At 47.4% G+C, this 19,696-nt stretch overlaps 1 protein-coding gene across 1 annotated transcript in view; it reads right to left on the reverse strand.

The window, feature by feature from the left end:
- LOC309365235 (sperm acrosome membrane-associated protein 4-like) overlaps positions 1 to 12,295 on the reverse strand; it is a 20,301-nt gene extending 8,006 nt beyond the window's left edge. The window contains exon 1 of the mRNA XM_081903466.1: positions 12,137 to 12,295. Within this exon, the coding sequence (XP_081759592.1) occupies positions 12,137 to 12,191 (55 nt within the window). The 5' untranslated portion in view covers positions 12,192 to 12,295. The remainder of the gene's footprint in view (positions 1 to 12,136) is intronic.
- Between the last annotated feature and the right edge of the window lie 7,401 nt (positions 12,296 to 19,696).

The following is a 19,696-nucleotide window of genomic DNA, read 5'->3' on the forward strand; positions in this document are numbered from 1 at the left end:
GAGGGAGAGTAGACCGACTCCTTTCGCTCACCAGGCTTCAGCAAAAGCCTGTATTCGCCCCATAGGACGCACACAGATTTCCCCTTCATTTTTGGAGGGGGAAAAGTGTGTCCTATAGGGTAAAAAATACGGTACCTTTGAGAGAGTACTCTGTGTTTTCTTTTCTCTACTCTGCTTTTTGTTTATACTTGGATTAGTTTCTTATTCCTTATTGCACTATGAAAAAAGTTTTAATAAAACCTTTTTAAATAAGGGGGGAAAAAAGGAAATCAAGGTGCACGCACGGCCAAATGTAGGCATTTTAAAAAGGCACACCCACCCGCCACAGAAAATCCCACAAGTAGGATTTGGTCCCCAGAGATACAGGGACATGGGTCAGATTTGCCTGTGCTTTTTGCGCCCTTTAACTCTCTATTCCCTCACGCCTTCGGTGTTTTGCAGAGTGGGATTATGTGCATACACAGCTCTTTTAAATAAGCAAGCGATGCCCCGCCAAAGGCTCGCACAAATAAGACACTATAATCTCAAGCACACACACAAACAGAACCAGCAAGCAGCCTGCGGTGAGCTTTGCTGCAAGAAGCAAACATTGCAGACAGGAACCAAGCCCAGTCAGGATGCCCAGTCTGGAAAAAACAGCTCCGCTCCAAACCACAGCCCTTGGTGGAAAACAAGACCTTTCCCAGGGCCTCTAAAATGTGTGTTTTCTGCAAACTGGAACAGTATGCCCTGTTTGCGCGCATCTTGAAAGCGGCAGCGATGGCAACGTTTGTGGGGAAAGAAGGGATTCCTGCACGAAGGTAACTCTTTTCTGAGTCAGACTGGAGGGGAAATATAACATTTGCTTGCCTGCTGTCCCTTTCCCCACACACTGCAGATCAGAATCCTTTTGCATACCAGATAATCCCTGCTGACAAGACACTACAGTGGTACCTCAGGTTAAGTACTTAATTCGTTCCGGAGGTCCGTATTTAACCTGAAACTGTTCTTAACCTGAAGCACCACTTTAGCTAATGGGACCTCCTGCTGCCGCGCCGCCAGAGCACGATTTCTGTTCTCATCCTGAAGCAAAGTTCTTAACCCGAGATACTATTTCTGGGTTAGCGGAGTCTGTAACCTGAAGCGTATGTAACCTGAGGTACCACTGTATTTTGTTATAGGACAGAATGACCGCTCCCCACATTAAACGGGGGGCGACCTTTGCGTGGACGCGCGCAGCCCCTGGACCATGTGTGGCTCCATTAACACAGGCTTGGCTTCGCCTTCCCCCAGGTGGGATACCTGGAGGTCTCCGCCTGCCTCAGTCAGTTGTCCAATCCCACCTGGAGAAGCGTTGCCAAGGAGACCAGGCCAGGTAGGGGAGGGACTACCTGCCCACACAATAGAGGGAGGATCTTACCTGGGAATCTTCAGTTGGCTCCAGAGCTTCTCCCACCCTACCCACCCTCAGTTAAGACTTATTTTGCAGGTTAACCTTTTCCTCACAGGTACATGGGCGTTGCTACGTCAAGGTTGCTGTTGAAGGGCCAGAAAGGAATTTCCCTGCATTGGCAGGTTTTGCCTTTCCCGTAGCCAAACGTCACAACTTTGGCGGTATCAGGACTTGGGCGGAATCCTTTAGTCTATTTTCCTGAATGGGGGGGGGGCGTGCAGCGGTGACCCACGCCCCCTCCTCTTTGCGGCGGCGATACCAGGGTTCCCCGTTAAAGGGGTTTTTGAGGGGAGGCTTTGACCGTATACTGAGAGGTCGTCATTGCTCTCCCCTGCGACGGCAGCGTAACAGAGGTGGCTATCTCTGCTTAAACATATGTTCTCCAGAGCCGGCCCATCCCGCCCCCCATTGGATAACCCTGATGTTCCCTAGATCCCCAGCTGGGGACTGGGAGGGATAAACGCCCAATGCCTGAGCCAAGGTCTACCCACATCTGAAATATAATAAAGTTGTGGCCAATTGAATCCCATAGCACATTGCCTTGAGTTGTTATTCCACATGAGGGGGACCGCCCAGGGTTTGGGGGACTCTGCCTGTCCACACAAAGCACTGCCTTCGAAACGAGAGAGAAGTAAAGCTCCGGAAATCTACCTGGAAGCATCCACCTGCCTGGCCCCCGGTTCCCAGAGACTGTGAAGCCACACTGTGGTTTGGAAAACTCCCTGTCCTTCCCCACTGTGTTTCTCCTCATGACTGAGCCTGGCACAGACATCAGATTTGGAGGCCGTGTTCACAGGGTGTAGTTCTGGGGCCAATCCCAAGCGACACATTATTTGCTAACAGATGCATCCGCTACCAGTTCCTGGGTTTGTTTTTAAATAGCAAGAGGGCAAGCTCCCAGAGAGGAACACAGATAGGACAGAGGCTCAGGTCGGAAAATAGCAATTACGGTATATGTACATCCTGCCCTGAAGGGTGCAAGGAGGAAAAAATAACGGTTTGGGGAAGTGCTGCTGGCACTTTAAAGATTTGGCTAGAGCCATTAATGCAACAAAGCGAACTCAGGTACCAAAGCTTAGGAGACAGCTAGAGTGATGGGGTCACCCAGAGGACATCCAAAAGACCCCCTCCCAAAAAACTCAATGTTATAACAACTATATTTAAAGACTGCCTTCATGTTTTGGTGTTACTGCATAAAAGCCAGCCACACAAACAGATAAAAATTCAGTTTTTCATGTGCTACTTTCATTTTTCCCATTGGCATCAGGTTGGGCACACGGAGAAGATGATGGATTAGATGCCCCCTCTTAGGCCAAATCTTACAATTTTTAATTAAATCTGGCCATACGTTAGCGCCTCCCTCTCCCTGATAACCAGTTTAAGTCTTGCACTTTTCTCTTTTTGTAGTGCGGTCGTCACGGCCCAGTTCTTGTGATTTATGAAAATGGCTTTCCAGCTTTTTTTATTTCCATTCTCCGCAAGTCAGAGGAAAACGGCCAAAAGGGTTTGCATAACAGGCAGCGTGTTTCGGGGTGTGGCAAATGAGTAACGGGGGAAGATTTTCGCAACGGCTTTCTCCGATAAATGCTAGCGAGCGAGCTGAAAGAATTCCACTCAGGAGGGATGCTGGCGAAGAAGGGCTGGGAGGGTGCCGTGTGTTTCTGAGTCATCGGGAAAATAACCGCAACACTCCAGCTTAGCTTGAGGCGGAAATTTCCAGATTTCTCTGTAAGGGTGGTAGCTTTTGATCAACAACCAGTTCCTGGCTGGACAATACTGTGACCCATGGAAGTGAAGCAGGAAACTGGTTGAGACATGTTTGGGTTGCAAAGCGAAGGAGGATTGCAATTTATTGTGGGAGGGGGGGGAACCCCACAAGTTGTGAAACCATTCTTGAAGGTGCTCGACTCTCTCTGTGTGAAAGCAGTTTTGGAATTCCTGCCCTAAAAGGCGGGGACAGATTGTGTTGACTCAAGTGGACCATGTGAAGAAGACATTTTGGAGAAGGGGCCTGGCTGAGGAAAACGGGTTGTTGTTGTTGTTGTTGTTGTTGTTGTTGTTGTTATTATTATGATTCAGCCTCTCGAGACCAGTGGGCTTCCAATGTTCCATCCTTAAGGAATCTTTTCAGCCTCGATTACATTCTTTGCCAAGGAAGTGTTGTGGTTTGGCTGGGAAATCGCTGAGCGCTTGAAAGAGACCCTGGGGTGTATTCTAAGGTGTGGCAACAGTTTGGCCAGGCCGTGGGGTTACGCCTTGTTCCCACCCCTCAATAACATTCCTCTGTAGCAGCCACACAACGCAAGGGAATTTCAGTCACGTTGCGCAAGCTTTCCGCAACGATTTTCTCATGGAGGGTAAACTTTCAAGGTAGACTCTTGGTGTAGGGCCACATCTCCACCATACGTTGAAACCACATGGCTTCCCCCAAATAATCTTAGGAACTGGAGCTTGTCAAGGGTGCAGGGAATAATGATGATGATGATGATGATTTATTTGTACCCTGCCCATCTGGCTGAGTTTCCCCAGCCACTCTAGGCGGCTTCCAACAAAGATGAAAAATACATTAAAATCTCACACATTAAAAACTTCCCTGAACAGGGCTGCCTTCAGATGTCTTCTAAATGTTAGGTAGTTGTTTATCTCTTTGACATCTGATGGGAGGGCGTTCCACAGGGTGGGCACCACTACCGAGAAGGCCCTCTGCCTGGTTCCCTGTAGCTTTGCTTCTCGCAATGAGGGAACCGCCAGAAGGGAACTGTAGCTCTGTGAGGGGGCAAACTACAGTTCTCAATATTGTTTGGAGGAAAACCTCGATCAAATGAACACTACATTTCATCCCTAATGTAAGCCAGTAGGGCTACATATTTATTTTATTTATTATATTTCTGGCTAACAATTAAAAAGTCTTGACAAGGGGATTAGACAAGTTCGTGGGTCAGGGTGGCTGTATGCTGCCTCTGAATACCCCTCTGAATACCAGTTGCCTGGGAATTCAAGAGGTTAGAGCGTGGTGCTGGTAACACCAAGGTTGCAGGTTTGATCCCCTTATGGGACAGCTGCGTATTCCTTCATTGCAGGGGGATTGGACTCGATTGTCAGGGTCCCTTCCAATCCTACAATTCTATGATTCCTGCGCTCTTGTGTGGCCTGTGGGCTTTCCCTAGGCAACTGGTTGGCCACTGTGGAAATGGGATTTTGGACTAGATCATAGTTTCCCTTTTTTAAAGGGAAGTTCCCTTATTCCGAATAGGATTCCTCGCAAGAAAAGTTGACAGCTATGGACTAGATGGGTCACTGGCCCGATTGGGTTCTTCTTGTGTTCTGTCCTGATCCTGGGCCTCAAAACAGCTGGTTTAAGGAAATGGCAAGGGAAACAGCAACACAAAGCGAAGCAACGCGCGCTAGGTTAAAAGTACAAATCTGAAAACAGGAGATCTGAAAGGCCATGGCAAAAAGAGAAAAGGGGGAGGGGTATTCATCTGGTAGTTCAAATGCCAGGAGGCTCAGGAACCGGGCCAAGCAAGCCAACGTAGATAACTGTTCCAAAAATAGGGTGTCATGAGTGAAAAGGCTCTTTCTCTCATCACCCTCTCCCTCAGCTCCACAGGTGAAGCGGACCAGAAAAGGGGCCTCAGAGGAAAACAATAATATCCAGGCAGATACACGGAGCACTGTAATCTCACATATTCCTATCTGGCAATAAGTCCCATTGAGCTCTTGTCAAACACAGTGATGACATCGGTCGAAAAGCACAACCTCGGTCTCTACCTTAATAAATTCCAAAACGGTGTTTTTCTTCTCTTGGTTGAAACCTACTGGAAACATCTATTCCCATTTTGGTACTTAGGGTGTGCCTACCTGTGGTTTCTCCCAAGGGCAGGGCACACGTATAAATTTTCTTTTTATTGACTTGTTCCATTTATATCTTGCTCTTCCTCCTGAAAGAGCCATGGGGCGGGTGGGAGGGGGGCAAAAAACACTTTGATAATAAAACATTCTGACAAAAAAAAGGAGAGAAACATTCTAAAAACAGTTAAAAACATTCTAAGAACGATTTCCTCAGGGTTGCCAGGATTGGTATCATTTTGGGTAAAGAGGAATGTTTTTTGAATCTCTCTGAAAGTCAACAATGACGCAGACTCTCAACTTATTTCTAAGCCACAGGTGTGCTGAGTTGATCCCATGATCACCCATCTGTGTGGCAGACAGAGATAACTGTGAAGTCAACAGCAACCAGCCCAAGACGCGACAGAAGATTCTATTACACTCAAGGGCCGGGCCTGCTGTTAGGTAGGTGAGGCAACCATCCCAGCAGCCTCCTCTACCACAAGCAGAGAAGTGGCGCTGGCACCGATCTGAGGTGAGATCTCGTGCGCTCCACAAGATCTCTTGAGATTTTGATGAGATCTTGCCTGAAATTGGCACTGATACCAGCGCCACTTCTCTGCCACCTGTGGAGGGCAGGTGGTGCAGGCAGTGGTGGCAGGGACAGACGACACTTCCTGTTTTGCCTCAGGTGGTGTAACGGGATGCACATCCCCCAGTAGACACACAAATGAGACTGTGAATAGATGAGGTTGTTTGCTCACATTTCTACCTGCAAGGAAAGCAGGCTAAGGAGAAGAACCCTGATAGATCAAACCAAGGGGAGCCCATCTGATCCAGCATCTTGTTCTCAACCAGAATTACAATGTGAATTGTAAAACCAGACGCCCCTATGGCAAGCCTGAAAGCAACAGCACTTTCCTAATTATTTTCCAATTTGTCAGATATGGAGGCATTTCTGCCTGTGTTTTATGGCTTCTGAGAACCATGGAACCCCCTGTTGTTTGGGTTTCTGGGCCACTGTTTCTGCTTAAATGTGACCTCAGCTACCTCTCCTTCCTTTCCCTTCTTAATTGCTGATCCTGCTAGCTATTCCATAAGCAACCGATCCGTCTCAACAAGATGGACAAGCTGTCAGTGGTGGGTGGAGGTCTGCCCAGTGATGGCGATGTGATAGAAGCCCCACTCCCCCTTTCCCTGAAAACATACTTAAAGAAGAAGAAGAGTTTGGATTTGATATCCCGCTTTATCACTACCTGAAGGAGTCTCAAAGCGGCTTACATTCTCCTTTCCCTTCCTCCCCCACAACAAACACTCTGTGAGGTGAGTGGGGCTGAGAGACTTCAGAGAAGTGTGACTGGCCCATGGTCACCCAGCAGCTGCATGTGGAGGAGTGGAGACGCGAACCCGGTTCCCCAGATTACGAGTCTACCGCTCTTAACCACTACACCACACTGGCTCTCTTAAGACAGTAAGACAATAAGTCATGAACTTATTGAAATCAATGGGCGTCAGCTGGTGACTAACAAAAATCTACTGATTTCAATGCCTTGGGACCCTAGGGACTAAGTGACTCACCAACCCAAGACAATGGGCGGTCAACTCAAGGTTCGTCTGCAAAAGAAAGCAGTTCATTGTGATATTGGGCAATTGACAGGTAAGAGGCCCTGCCTGGCAAACATAGGTATTAGGGGATGTCAGGTTCTGGCTTGCTGTCTGGATCCAGTTCCGCACCCTTGACTTAGCTGGTTATACAACCCATCGCTTCTTTCCCGCATTCGCAATTGCGAAATTTGCATCTTGTTCTTTTGCTTCCTGACACGAACCACTTTGCGTGGCGTAAGAACGGAAGAGAAGGCCAACGAGATTAGGCCAAAGTCCCATTTAGTCCTGTAGCCTGACCTCACAGTGGTCAACCGAAGAGAAATGAGGCTCTTCCCACTTGTAATTCTGAACAACTAATGTTGGGAGATGCTGGAGGAGACTCTTGAGAGTCCCATGGACTGCAAGAAGATCAAACCTCTCCATTCTGAAGGAAACCAGCCCTGAGTGCTCACTGGAAGGACAGATCCTGAAGCTGAGGCTCCAAGACTTTGGCCACCTCATGAGAAGAGAAGACTCCCTGGAAAAGACCCTGATGTTGGGAAAGATGGAGGGCACAAGGAGAAGGGGATGACAGAGGACGAGATGGTTGGACAGTGTTCTTGAAGCTACCAGCATGAGAGTCGGAGATGACTGAATGACTAAACAACAACAACAATGTTGGGAGGCATGCAGACAGTGTAGGAAGAACAGAGGTATTGGGTCTAGGAGGCACTAATAGCTGTATCTTCCAGGAATCTGCCTAATCCTGTCTATGGCCATCAACATGTCTCATGGGAGCAAAACCCAAAGTTCAACTGTGTGAAGAAGTGCCAACCTTAATCTTCATTAAATGAGTTCATTGTCAATGAGTTCTAGTGTTATGAGAAGGGAGATAAGCAAGATATACAACATTTGTTGTTTTGTTGTTTAGTCATTTAGTTGTGTCCAACTCTTTGTGACCCCATGGACCAGAGCAAACCAGGCACTCCTGTCTTCCACTGCCTCCCACAGTTTGGTCAGACTCATGTTAGTATACAACATACAAACATCTAAATAACAGCCTTTGCTACACCTTTGATTATAAGGATTGTTAGGCCTTCCTGCGTTCTCAGAGTCAACTGTCAAGGCACCCACACTGACAATGCTCTCACCCACCCACCCGTCTACCAAATTTCCCTTATCCATGCCCTCCACTGTAGGGCAGAGAGCTATCATGGAATGAGACTACCTGAAGGAGCGTCTCCACCCCCATCGTTCAGCCCAGACACTGAGGTCCAGCTCTGAGGGCCTTCTGGTGGATCCCTCACTGCGAGAAGTGATGTTACACGGAACCAGGCAGAGGGCCTTCTTGGTAGTGGCGCCCGCCCCGTGGAACGCCCTCCCACAAGATGTGAAAGAAATAAACAACTATCTGACCTTTAGAAGACATCTGAAGGCAGCCCTGTTTAGGGACGTTTTTAATGACTGATGTTTTATTGGTTTTTTAATATTCTGTTGGGAGCTGCCCAGAGTGGCTGGGGAAACCCAGCCAGATGGGCGGGGTATAAATAATACATTATTATTATTATTATTATTATTATTATTATTATTATTATTATTATTATTTTCCCTCACAAAGAATTTTGAATTCACATCTGCCAGTAGAAAAAAACGAGGCCAACTTCTGAATTGTGAATGCTGAGAGCGAGTTAAAAAAAAAACCAAAAAACTATCCTGTTTTTACTGAAGTGCTAAGGAAACAATTGTCAAAGGTCTGCATTCTCAGCCCTGTATTTCAAAACACCTATAAAAACTCAAGAGCATAATCTGGAATGGTGCGGGCTGAAACCGTGAATAAACGTTTATCCCACTGCTTTACCCTGAGGGGGAAACGGCTATTTTGTGCTCAGATCGGAGCAAGTAAGAATCGAGATGTCCCTGGGAAAGGAATGGTTCAAGTGGGAAACCGCTCAGACCTGCGTTGTCTAGAATCGGGGCAAGCTGAAGTGTGGAATATCCCTCAGTTCTAAAAGTTTTGTGTGGCACCCTAAGGGCTAGTTGTTTTTACTGGAACATCAACTTTCCTGCGTGAACACCCACTTGCGATTACTTCCAGGGAGGAAGCCTTGCCTACACAACGCTGCAATACGTTTGGTAATCTTAAGGTTGGCTCAAGACTTTTAGACACCCTCGCCCATCGTTAAAGGAAGAAGAAGTGCTTGGGGAAGAAGAAAAATCCCCTGGTTTTTTCCGACTCTTCTTCGTCTTCTTTTTTTCTCAAGTTGGCTGACCATGGTGTGAGTAATGGTGTTGGGGAAGGAAAAATAGATGTCTTAAGAAGGGGAACCAGAACGCTACATGTTTGGATATGCATTTTGTTAACGAGTCTTTAAACATGGGAGCTATCCCTGGCCCATCCCTGATGTGATGGGTGTTTTGCCTGTTTCTAAAGATCCCCACCCTCTCTAGAGACTCCACAATATATCCTTTGTCTTGTCTGTGGCATTCCTATTTTCTCTTTTTTAAAAAAGAAACTTGTTACCTGATTATGACTCTCTCCCCCCACCTTCCATCTTAAGTCCAATGCTTTCAAGTTCTCCACCTGTCCACTTTCTCCTTAAGCTCCTTAACTTATTTCCCAGTGCTTTCTCAACAGTTTCAAAGAGAGTTTCAAAGCCATGACTCTTAAAAAGTAGGGTGGGGCAAGGCAGCATCAGGGAGGCAAATGACCTGTAGTTTTCCATGTAAGAGACGAGGTTTTAGTACATTAGAATAATGCTTAAAAATTGGGGTCTTCTTATACACGGATATATGAGTGGCTGCTGCCGTGAGCAGGAGATTGCCAGCGACGACGGTAGTGCGAGTGATTCAACAACTCTGGGCAATCCCCCCTCCCATTTTCTTAATTTTGAGTCCCCCCAAATAGGGGGCATCTTATACACAGGGGCGTGTTATGCATGGAAAAATAAGGTATTTGGCACAGAAGAAATATGGAGGTTTGGGGGTGATCCCAATAGGGAGGTGACCAGTTGGTGGTGCCATTACAAAAACAAAACACACACACACAGGACTTGCAAAAATGAATGACGTAGGGAACATTGGGATGCCTTGGTTTTTTCTGAATTGCAATAGGGACACATTGCAGGAAGGTCATCGGTTGCCTGTGCAAGTGGTCTTTGGAGACCACCCCCAAATGGCCAGAGGGGCATAAGAACACAAGAAGAGCTCTGCTGGATCAAAGGTCCAAGGGGGCTCATGTCTTTTCAGTATCCTCTTCTCTCGGTGGGCAACCAGATGTCTATGGGAAGCCCGGGTGCAAGAGCTGGGTGCAACAGTACTCAGTCCATACCAGTGATTCCCAAGCAGCTGTGCATTCCAGCTCTGACAATGGAGGTAGAACACAGCCATCATGATTAGTAGGTAGCAATTGCCATGAGTTTGTCTGGTCCTCTTTTACGGCCACCCAAGTTAGGGGCCACCACTACCTATTACAGGAGCAAACCCCACAACTTAACTACCGTATTGGCCTGAATGCAAGCCTCACTTTCCCCCCAAATTCTGACTATGGAAAGCTAAGGTGCGGCTTATATTCACGACTTTACGGCGCGGGGCAAGCAGCGCCAGGAGCATGGCAAAATGGCGCCCACCCCATGCGTCTCTCCCCCAAAGCCAGGAAGGGAGAGAGCGAGGAAGGGAAAGACTGTCGGCAAAGCCCGGCTCCCCCCCCCCCCCCAGTATGCAGCCAGGAGCAGCAAGGAATGGAGTGGCTTATATTCAGGTATTTTTACTTTCTCCCCCCCCCCCCATTTCAAAGGTGCGGCTTATATTTGGGTGTGGCTTATATTTGGGCCAATATCCTGTGCAAAAAAAGCGAATCAAATCACCTCTTCAAATGGCCACTGGGATATATTTTTTGGGGGGAATGGGTGGTAGTCAAGTAAGTTTTACTCAGAGTAGACCCACCCCATGCAATGGAGAAAACTGAGTCATGTGCATTAATATCAATAGGGTTTACTCTGAGCAAGGCTTACTTGGATACCACCCAAAGATCTGTATACGTGTATCTCCATCTTAATCCACCTTGGGTGACTTTCAGATTGATCAGTCTTGACAAGTGAGAAAGTTTTGCCCTGAGAGAGTCTTGTGGCAACTTTAAGGATAACAGATTTCTTTGTTTTTTTTGTTTATGGTCAAAATATAGCGCTCCCACTCTTCTGTCACCAGTGTGACCCCAGGGGCAGCAGCTGACAACATCACAACATTGGCTTATACTGTGGCTTAAGCTTCTGTAGATTAGAACCCAGTTCAAGAGATGCACACAAATCTTTTTGTGTTTTGAAGATGCCACAAGAAGACACTTTTTTCCTGCCAAAAACTAACAGAGGTAAACCCTCTGAGCTGGTAGGAGTTGTAGTTCAAAACATCTGCAGGGCACAACTCTGGCAACTCAAAGATAAGGAGGAGGCAGACCAGCCTGACAACTCAAAGATAAGATTCGGGGAAAGAGGTGCTAGAATCAAGGTTTGCTGTTCAGTAGCCAAAACCCAGGAGACTGGGACTCCTTGTTTTCTAAGGGATGGCACTGAGCTCATCCCCCCCCCCTTTTAGTTTGCAATGTAGAGCTATTTTAATGTATTTATTGAGAATACTTCCACCCCACTTTATAGCCTTAAGGGGCTCGCAAAGCGACTTACGAAATATTTGCACAACATCACATTCAAAAATATTGTACATATGCTCACAAATAATCCGGTGTGAAGTTTATTTAGGTAGCGGGGTCCCCCCCCCTTGTTTCCTGTCTTCCTTAGAGCTGTCCAGTTTCGAGGGTTTATTGTTGTTTTTTTAAAAAAGGTCAAGCCTTTATTTGGCACAGCTAAAACAACCTTTTCCCTTCCTTCCCATTTTGTTGCAATCCATCCAATATTTTTTTTAAGAAACAACTTATTTCTTTATCCAGTTCCGATATAGTGGGAAACACATAGTTTGCCACAAAAGCAGAAGTTTTCTACCACTTTTATCGAGCAGCTAGGGGAATGACAGCTTTGGTGACAGTTACCCCTTGCCCCAATATATAAAGGGCAATACCTTTGAAACCCCCCTTATGAGACTATTTCTACCAAGAATAAAGAGTTTGCTCTCCCTGCTGGTACATTTCGTAGGTTGGTCAGTCGAATGAGGAATTGTTCCTAGTTAAAAAGATTCTGGCAAGCCACAAAGTAAAGGAATTTGGGGGTGGCAGCAAGGTAAAGAGATGAGAAACAAATCCATTAGGAAATATACAAGAACAGGGATAAAGCTGGATGTTTGTCTTACCAATACTGATGCAGGCAAGAACTGCAACACACAGGACAAGGAGTCTGGCCATCATGTAGCTGCTGAGCTGAGAAGAGTTGGGAATGGCAGATTTTCCAAGAGGAGCAATCCCAGTGGCTATGAGTCAGTGAAGGGGTTCATTTCATCTGTGCTATATATATGCATGCCCCACCCACCTGAGGCTAGGGTGGGTCTCCCAGCAGTAAACAGCCTGCCTCTGAGTGGCATATGATCCTCCGAGGCAGAGAATAACCACAAGGGCAAAGTGAGTCAGAGAGCAAGGTATATGGAGCAAGCGGGAGAGGGATCCACTCGCGGTGGTGGCTGGGTGCATGTAAACACACACACACACACACACACACACACACACACAGTCCTGGTGGTACTACTATTTGTGACGAAGATGCCGGCACAACAGCTAGGCTCTCCAAACCACTTCAAACAGAAGGCTGCCGGATTTTGCCGGACGTTAGGCAAGCCATTCGAAAAGCGGCTCAGCAATTCTGGTGGTTTTCTTTTTATAAAAGGCTCAACAATTTGGGGGTCTTCCTAATAGAGCTTTTTGAAAGATGGCAACCCTAGACTAGATGATCCTCAGGGCCTCTGAGCTGGACTCCTTGGCAGTTTTTGAATAAACATACACAAATTTATTACTGGTAACATAAAAGGTAAAGGTAAAGGGACCCCTGACCATTAGGTCCAGTCGTGGCCGACTCTGGGGTTGTGGCGCTCATCTCGCTTTATTGGCCGAGGGAGCCGGCGTACAGCTTCCGGGTCATGTGGCCAGCAGGACTAAGCCGCTTCTGGCAAACCCGAGCAGCGCATGGAAACGCCGTTTACCTTCCCGCCGGAGCAGTGCCTATTTATCTACTTGCACTTTGACGTGCTTTCGAACTGCTAGGTTGGCAGGAGCAGGGACCGAGCAACGAGAGCTCACCCCGTCGCAGGGATTTGAACCGCCGACCTTTTGATCAGCAAGTCCTAGGCTCTGTGGTTTAACCCACAGCACCACCCGTGTCCCACTGTCCCTATTGGTAACATATAGATAGATAAATTAAGGATCTTTACAATTCTATAATATGCAGAGATTAACATGTGCTGAAAAACCAGAGAGAGGAGCTGAGGGAAGTCTGGGGGTGTGTGGGAAAGGGGGTTCTGGTTTGGGGAGGGGGGGAAATGGGGGGGGGGAAATGAGGATGATATGTTTTTGATAAAGCGTGTTCACATAAAAGAGAGCACGTGTTGCGGTTGGGGCCTAACAAAACCCCATTTTAGTGGCTAGGCCATAGATGGCTAGAGGCCTGGGAGCAGATAGGTGGGTGTTGTTACTGGGGCAAATTTGATGTTGCCAATTTAGGGGTGGGGTCAATGGCTTTATAAGCAGGGTCCACAGCTTTCTCTTTCTCTTTTGCTGTGGACACCGGATCTCCCGCCCGCCCTCCCTTGTTTGGGCTTGCGCCTTGACCTTGCTTTGCCTGTCATGGGGTCGCTTGCATTGTTGCGAGGGCCCAGTAGGAATTTTCCAATCGGCTGATTAGTGCGTGCCTTTTGGGTTTTGCCTACTGCTTAGCAAATCGTCACAACTTGTAAGGTTGGCGGTTAGGCATTGGTTAAAATTGGTTGGTGGAGGGGTATGGATTGGCTGTGCCTGCCCCTCCAATGCTGCTGCTGACGGGTATTCCGTTAAAGGAATTCTGAAGCTTACCATCCCCTTTGTCCAAACCCTGACGGCAGGGTGCGGGCCGCGTAAGCTTCAAGGAACATGCGCGGAGTAGCTGAGGGCCTGTGACGCAGCTCCAGCTGACTCTGTCCCGTGTTCCTCCGGGACTGACTAGGGAGTCAGTGCTGTCCCTCATGGCGGGGGGTGACAGATAGTCATAACCAATGCCTAAGCAACCACTCTCAATTTGTATGCAAATAAAGTTGTGGCCAAAATTATGCCAAAAACCTTAAACAAAAATTACGTGTGATGTGTGAGTTATTGGGGAAGGGGTTTTGAGGGACCTCAACACGCAAATTGTTACTGTTAAAATTCTTAATAAAATAAATAAATTAAAAAAGATGATCCTCAGGGCCTCTTCCAGCTGTATGATTCTATGATTCCTCTGTAAAGTAAGGCACGTGTTGACAGGGCTGTCTTAAGCATATGCGGCACTGGGGTGCAAAGATCTGCCCAGTGGCCCCCCCCCCAGGTTGCCCAGTCTCAGGTGCACAGGAGGGTGGAATCGGCTGTCTGCCTCAGCATCTTGCTGGCTCAGTTGCCCCCGAACTCGTGGCGCAGAGCCGCCTGCAGCAGAAGAGCCCGCCACGGCGCTCTGGCCAATGGGCAGGCTCTTCCCCAAACTCAACTCTCGGGCCCTGGACTCTTGGCCTGGCACCTCTGAGAGCCTGGCGCCTGGGTGCCCCGCACCCCAGCACCTATGGGTAAGCCGGCCCTGCGTGTTGAACCTGCTTAGGGATGGCTGTCATAATTGGCCTGTCCACACGCAGAAGGACTATAGATGCAATGATGTCCATGCTGCTTTGTTCCATAATTGTTCCATAATGGGTTGGGTTCCACTGCCTCTTTGCTAAACAGAAACTACATAATAGAAACCATATCCCTCCCTTTATTTTTCAGACAGGTGCTTTCTAAACGGATAGTTTTTATTCACAGTTGGTGCCTGTGTTGGATCTGACTTTATTTTACATATGTGCTGTTGTTTGTTTCAAACTGATAGCTCATTCAATAGAGCATGAGACTCTGAATCTCACACTTTAATCATATTTATTGGAGAAGAAAAAATTAAAGCTATTAATAAATCAAACCAACGGAATGCGGTATTCTGCTGCTGGAAATTCCCCAAAAAGAGAGGAGTCAGTATTTGGATTTTCCATATTTCATTTTTAAAAGACGGGATTTTAAAAAAAACCCAAGAGGATGTTTTATTTTCCTGAAAGGCACATTAAATAATTTCGAAGGAGAGAAGTAACTGGAGTACACTAATTTGAAGAAATCCAAAGTTCAGTGCCACAATCTCTTGTTGATGATTCTGTGGGCTTCAACATGTTTTTTTTAACTCTTAGCTCAATTCAAGGCAAAGATGATGTAAAGCATGAATTTAAAGCTGAACTAAAGCATCACTGGAAAACACAGCCAGACGAAGTTGCAAACAGAACTTTGGCTGCTCAGTTTTTCCACACATGGTTACATTCAAGGCAGAATAGAAAAACAAAAGCCCTGCCCCTGGAATCAAACTCGTGATCATTAAAGCTCTTCCACCGGGACGCATTTAGTCTCTTGCAAAAGAAAACATTTTCGTCCTTGGTTGGAAACCATCGTAAAACACAGAAGTTAGCACTGACTGCATTAAAAGTCCATGTGTAAAAATGATCCCTTGGCATATTCTGGATTGCAAGAACTCAGGGTGCAAAAGAGGCAGTCAAGTTTTCTTCCAGCTGAGAAACATGGCAGCGTCAACAGTAAGTCCAGCAACCATCTGGGTGGGTCACAAATCTAAGCAAAAAGAAGGAGGCCACAGCAGAAGAATTGAAAGGATGGAAAAGTTTGAACAGAAAAGTTTGGTAAGAGAGCCAACATGTCATTCCACTCAGTAGTCCCAAATGGAGGGGGACATCACATGATTCAAAGAAGTCATGGCCGCTTCTGTTTGAATCCTGGGATGTCCCACTTCCACTCATAGCTGTCAACCGTCCCTTATTTGGCGGGACAGTCCCTTATCCCAGCGCCGTGTCCCGCTGCTGTCCATTCTTGATGATGTCCCTTAAATTTCCCGGGTTTCAAAAGAAGCAGCTCCTCTCCCTCCCTCCCTGGCGGCCAGGGAGGAGGGAGGCTCCAACTGTGTTGCTTGGCTGCGTTGCTCACCCAATAAGGAGTCTAAGAACGACTGGGGGGTGGAGCTTGCATGCCTTTTGCCGATCAAATCGGCTGCATTGCCTGCGGACTCGCCTTTGCTCAGTGCTTCCCAGCGGAGAGGTGATGGTGGTTTTCCTTGCTGCATCCCCTTTGCCAGGTTGCTGCGCTGTGGGAACCACTGCTTGAGGCTTCGTTTGGCTGCTGGCTGGGCTTTCTGCCTTTGGCTTGGAGGGGCTCAGAAGTCGAACATACCTGTGCTGGGAAAATCCCTTATTTTGGCTGCTGATCCCTTATTTTTGAGGCCGCTGGCCCCTTATTTTCAAATCTGCAAGTTGACAGCTATGCTTCCACTGCCTTGCATCTACTGCCTCCTCCGGGGTGGCTGCGGCTGTCATGGCAGCCTCTGTCATGGCCTCTGCCACCACACATCCAGAAGTGGGCACAGCAGATCCGGAAACACACTTCTGGAAGCAGGAACGCCACTTCTTCCAGCTTCAGTGAGGCAGAAGAGGCCAGTAGAAGCTCTATGGCCCAGGCCTAGCTGCCGTGGCGACGGTGGCTGAGAGACAGCTGGTAAGGGCCTTTTCAGGGCCAGGGCCTTTTCAGTGATGGCTCCGACCTGGTGGAATGCTCTGTCCCATGAAACCAGGGCCCTTCAGGATTTAACCTCCTTCTGTCGGGCCTGTAAGACAGAGCTATTCCGCCTGGCCTTTAATCTGAATTCAGCCTGATCTTTTATTTCCCTTCCCTTCCTTCCCCCTCCCCTTTTATGAAGATCACCCGTTCTGAGACCCTACAGCTAATTCTCCCCTGGCCTCCTCACTGGCCCAAGTAGGACCAATTCAGCCAGCTAGCCCTGGGGATTATCTAGTTGATTCTTGAATTTTATTGTTATTCATGTTTTTATACTGTATTTTACGCTGCTTTTATAATTAAGTGTTTTAAATTTGTTGTTAGCCACCCTGAGCCCGGTTTTTGAACTGGGAAGGGCTGGGTAAAAATAAAAATTTATTATTATTATTATTTATTATTAAGGTGGAGGGTGGGGTGCTTGCAGCAAGAAGATCGGGTGGGTGGAGGTGAGAAAGAACATGGCTTCCATTGGGATGGGTAAGAGAAGGAATGAGGAATTGGGGTGGGGTGGGGCAGAGCTGTAGCTAGGTGAACTTGCGTCCCTGGCTAAAGCATCCAGATCAGGGGTCAGCAACCCTTTTCAGCCGTGGGCCAGTCCACCGTCCTTCAGACCATGTGGTGGGCCAGATTATATTTTGAAGAAAAAAAATGAACGAATTCCTATGCCCCACAAATAACCCAGAGATGCATTTTAAATAAAAGGACACATTCTGCTCATGTAAAAACATGCAGATTCCCAGGACTGTCTGTGGGCCAGATTTAGAAGGCAATTGGGCCAGATCCAGCCCACAGGCCTTAGGTTGCCTACCCCTGATCCAGATTGTACCCCCTAGGAATGCGGCACAGGAAAAAAATAGGGAAAAACAGGGCCCTCACATATCACAATAACCCACTATTTAAAACCTTTTATTATGAGGCTCCTGCTTCTTGGGAGTAAAGCAATGACAAACCTAGACAGCATCTTAAAAAGCAGAGACATCACCCTGCCAACAAAGCTCTGTATAGTTAAACCTATGGTTTTCGCAGTAGTGATGTATGGAAGTGAGAGGTGGACCATAAAGAAGGCTGGTCGCCGAAGAATCGATGCTTTTGAATTATGGTGCTGGAGGAGACTCTTGAGAGTCCCATGGACTGCAAGAAGATCAAACCTATGCATCCTTAAGGAAATCAGCCCTGAGTGCTCACTGGAAGGACAGATCCTGAAGCTGAGGCTCCAATACTTTGGCCACCTCATGAGAAGATAAGACTCCCTGGAAAAGACCCTGATGTTGGGAAAGATGGAGGGCACAAGGAGAAGGGGACGACAGAGGACGAGATGGTTGGATAGTGTCTTTGAAGCTACCAGCATGAGTTTGACCAAACTGAGGAAGGCAGTGGAAGACAGGAGTGCTTGTCGTGCTCTGGTCCATGGTATGAAGGGACGGACACGACTAAGCGACTAAACAACAAAAACAACAATTATGAGTCAATAATCAATATTTTTATTTATAGACATATTTATGGACATATTTTAAAGCTGATTTTGTGCCCCCCCTCGCCTGCGCCCCTAGTGGGGGCCTTCCTCCCCACCCCCTAGCTGCGGCCCTGGGGTGGGGACGAGAAAGAGCGTAACTTCAGGTGGGCTGGGTGGGAGAAAGCAAGGAATTTGGGTGTGTTTGTTTGTTTGTCCCACTTTCTCATCCATGGCCTGCTAGACTGAAGGCAAGGCATGGGAGCAGCAACAGATTCGCTAATTGGTGATTTAAACTGGACGAGGACCCCGGGCCTGTTGTCTCGGAGCCCCTCTGAATGAAACTGCTTGGGGAATAGGGAACGATGCACAACTTGGAAGAGACGCTTAGTGCCCAGAAACAGCAGCTGCGCTTGACGCAACAGTGCAATCGTTTCTGAAGCAATCTGGATCACCAGGCCTGTCCAGACACCTTGCTCAAGCCGCTTGCGAAAGCTGCCGCCAGAGGAAGCCGTGGCTGGACTTTTGGCATGCTTACGTGGAAATGTATGGATTTTTAGGGGAAGGGCGATGGCTGAGCAGTAGAGCATTTGCTCCACGTGCAGATGATCCCAGGTTTGATCCCCGGCATCTCCAGATAGGGCCTGGAGTGGCCCCTGCCTGAAACCCCTAAAAAGCTGCTGTTAGGCATAGAATTATAGAACTGTGAAGATGGAAGGGATCATAAGGGTCATCTAGTCCAACCCGCTGCAATGCAGGAATCTCAATTCAAGCATCCATGACAGAGAGCTCAAATCTACGGTTGTTCCTCCCGAAGCAGGGTGTGCCATACTATTCTCCGCTACCTCATTCGGTGGCAATAACTCGCCTGTGCAAGATCCATGCACACCCCTTGAAAGTGCTTTGAGCTGTTAGCAAGGCTGTTTCGCACTCAGTTCTTACTTACCATCCCATCTTCTGTCTAGGGCCCCATCTACACTGTTTGTCTAAGTTAGGGGTCAGAAAACTTTTTCCGCAGGGGGCCGGTCCACTGTACCTCAGGCCTTGTGGTGGACCGGACTATATTTTGAAGAAAAAAATAATGAACGAATTCCTATGCCCCACAAGTAACCCAGAGATGCATTTTAAATAAAAGGACACATTCTACTCATGTAAAAACACGCTGATTCCTGTACCATCCGCGGGCCAGATTGAGAAGGTGATTGGGCCGGATCCAGCCCCCAGGCCTTAGTTTGCCTACCTATGGTCTAAAGCCATATTATGGGAAGCCAGCACACATGACCTGAGCACCTGAGCCAGTCTTACTGCAAAATGCATTGTGCTTAAATAAATAAATAAACTAATGAATTCTTGACCATTTATTTTTAAAAAAGTTTTTCATTACTGGATTAAAATGGCATGTTTCTTGAGCGGCTTACAGGGCAAAGACTAATATGTCGTGTTAAAACGCAAGTGGATATTGAAAAGGGGTAAACCAGAGCAACAACAAGCAAAGTAACACTTTTGATTTTTCAATACTTTTAATTGAGCATGTGGGAAATAATTGTGTACAGCTGAAAACGCTCGGCAGCATTAAGATAAATTCATCAGTGTAAACAAGTTTTGGTGGACGTAACAATGG

This window comes from Podarcis melisellensis (assembly GCF_964234715.1).
Source record: "Podarcis melisellensis genome assembly, chromosome: 2".
Lineage (NCBI taxonomy): Eukaryota > Metazoa > Chordata > Lepidosauria > Squamata > Lacertidae > Podarcis > Podarcis melisellensis.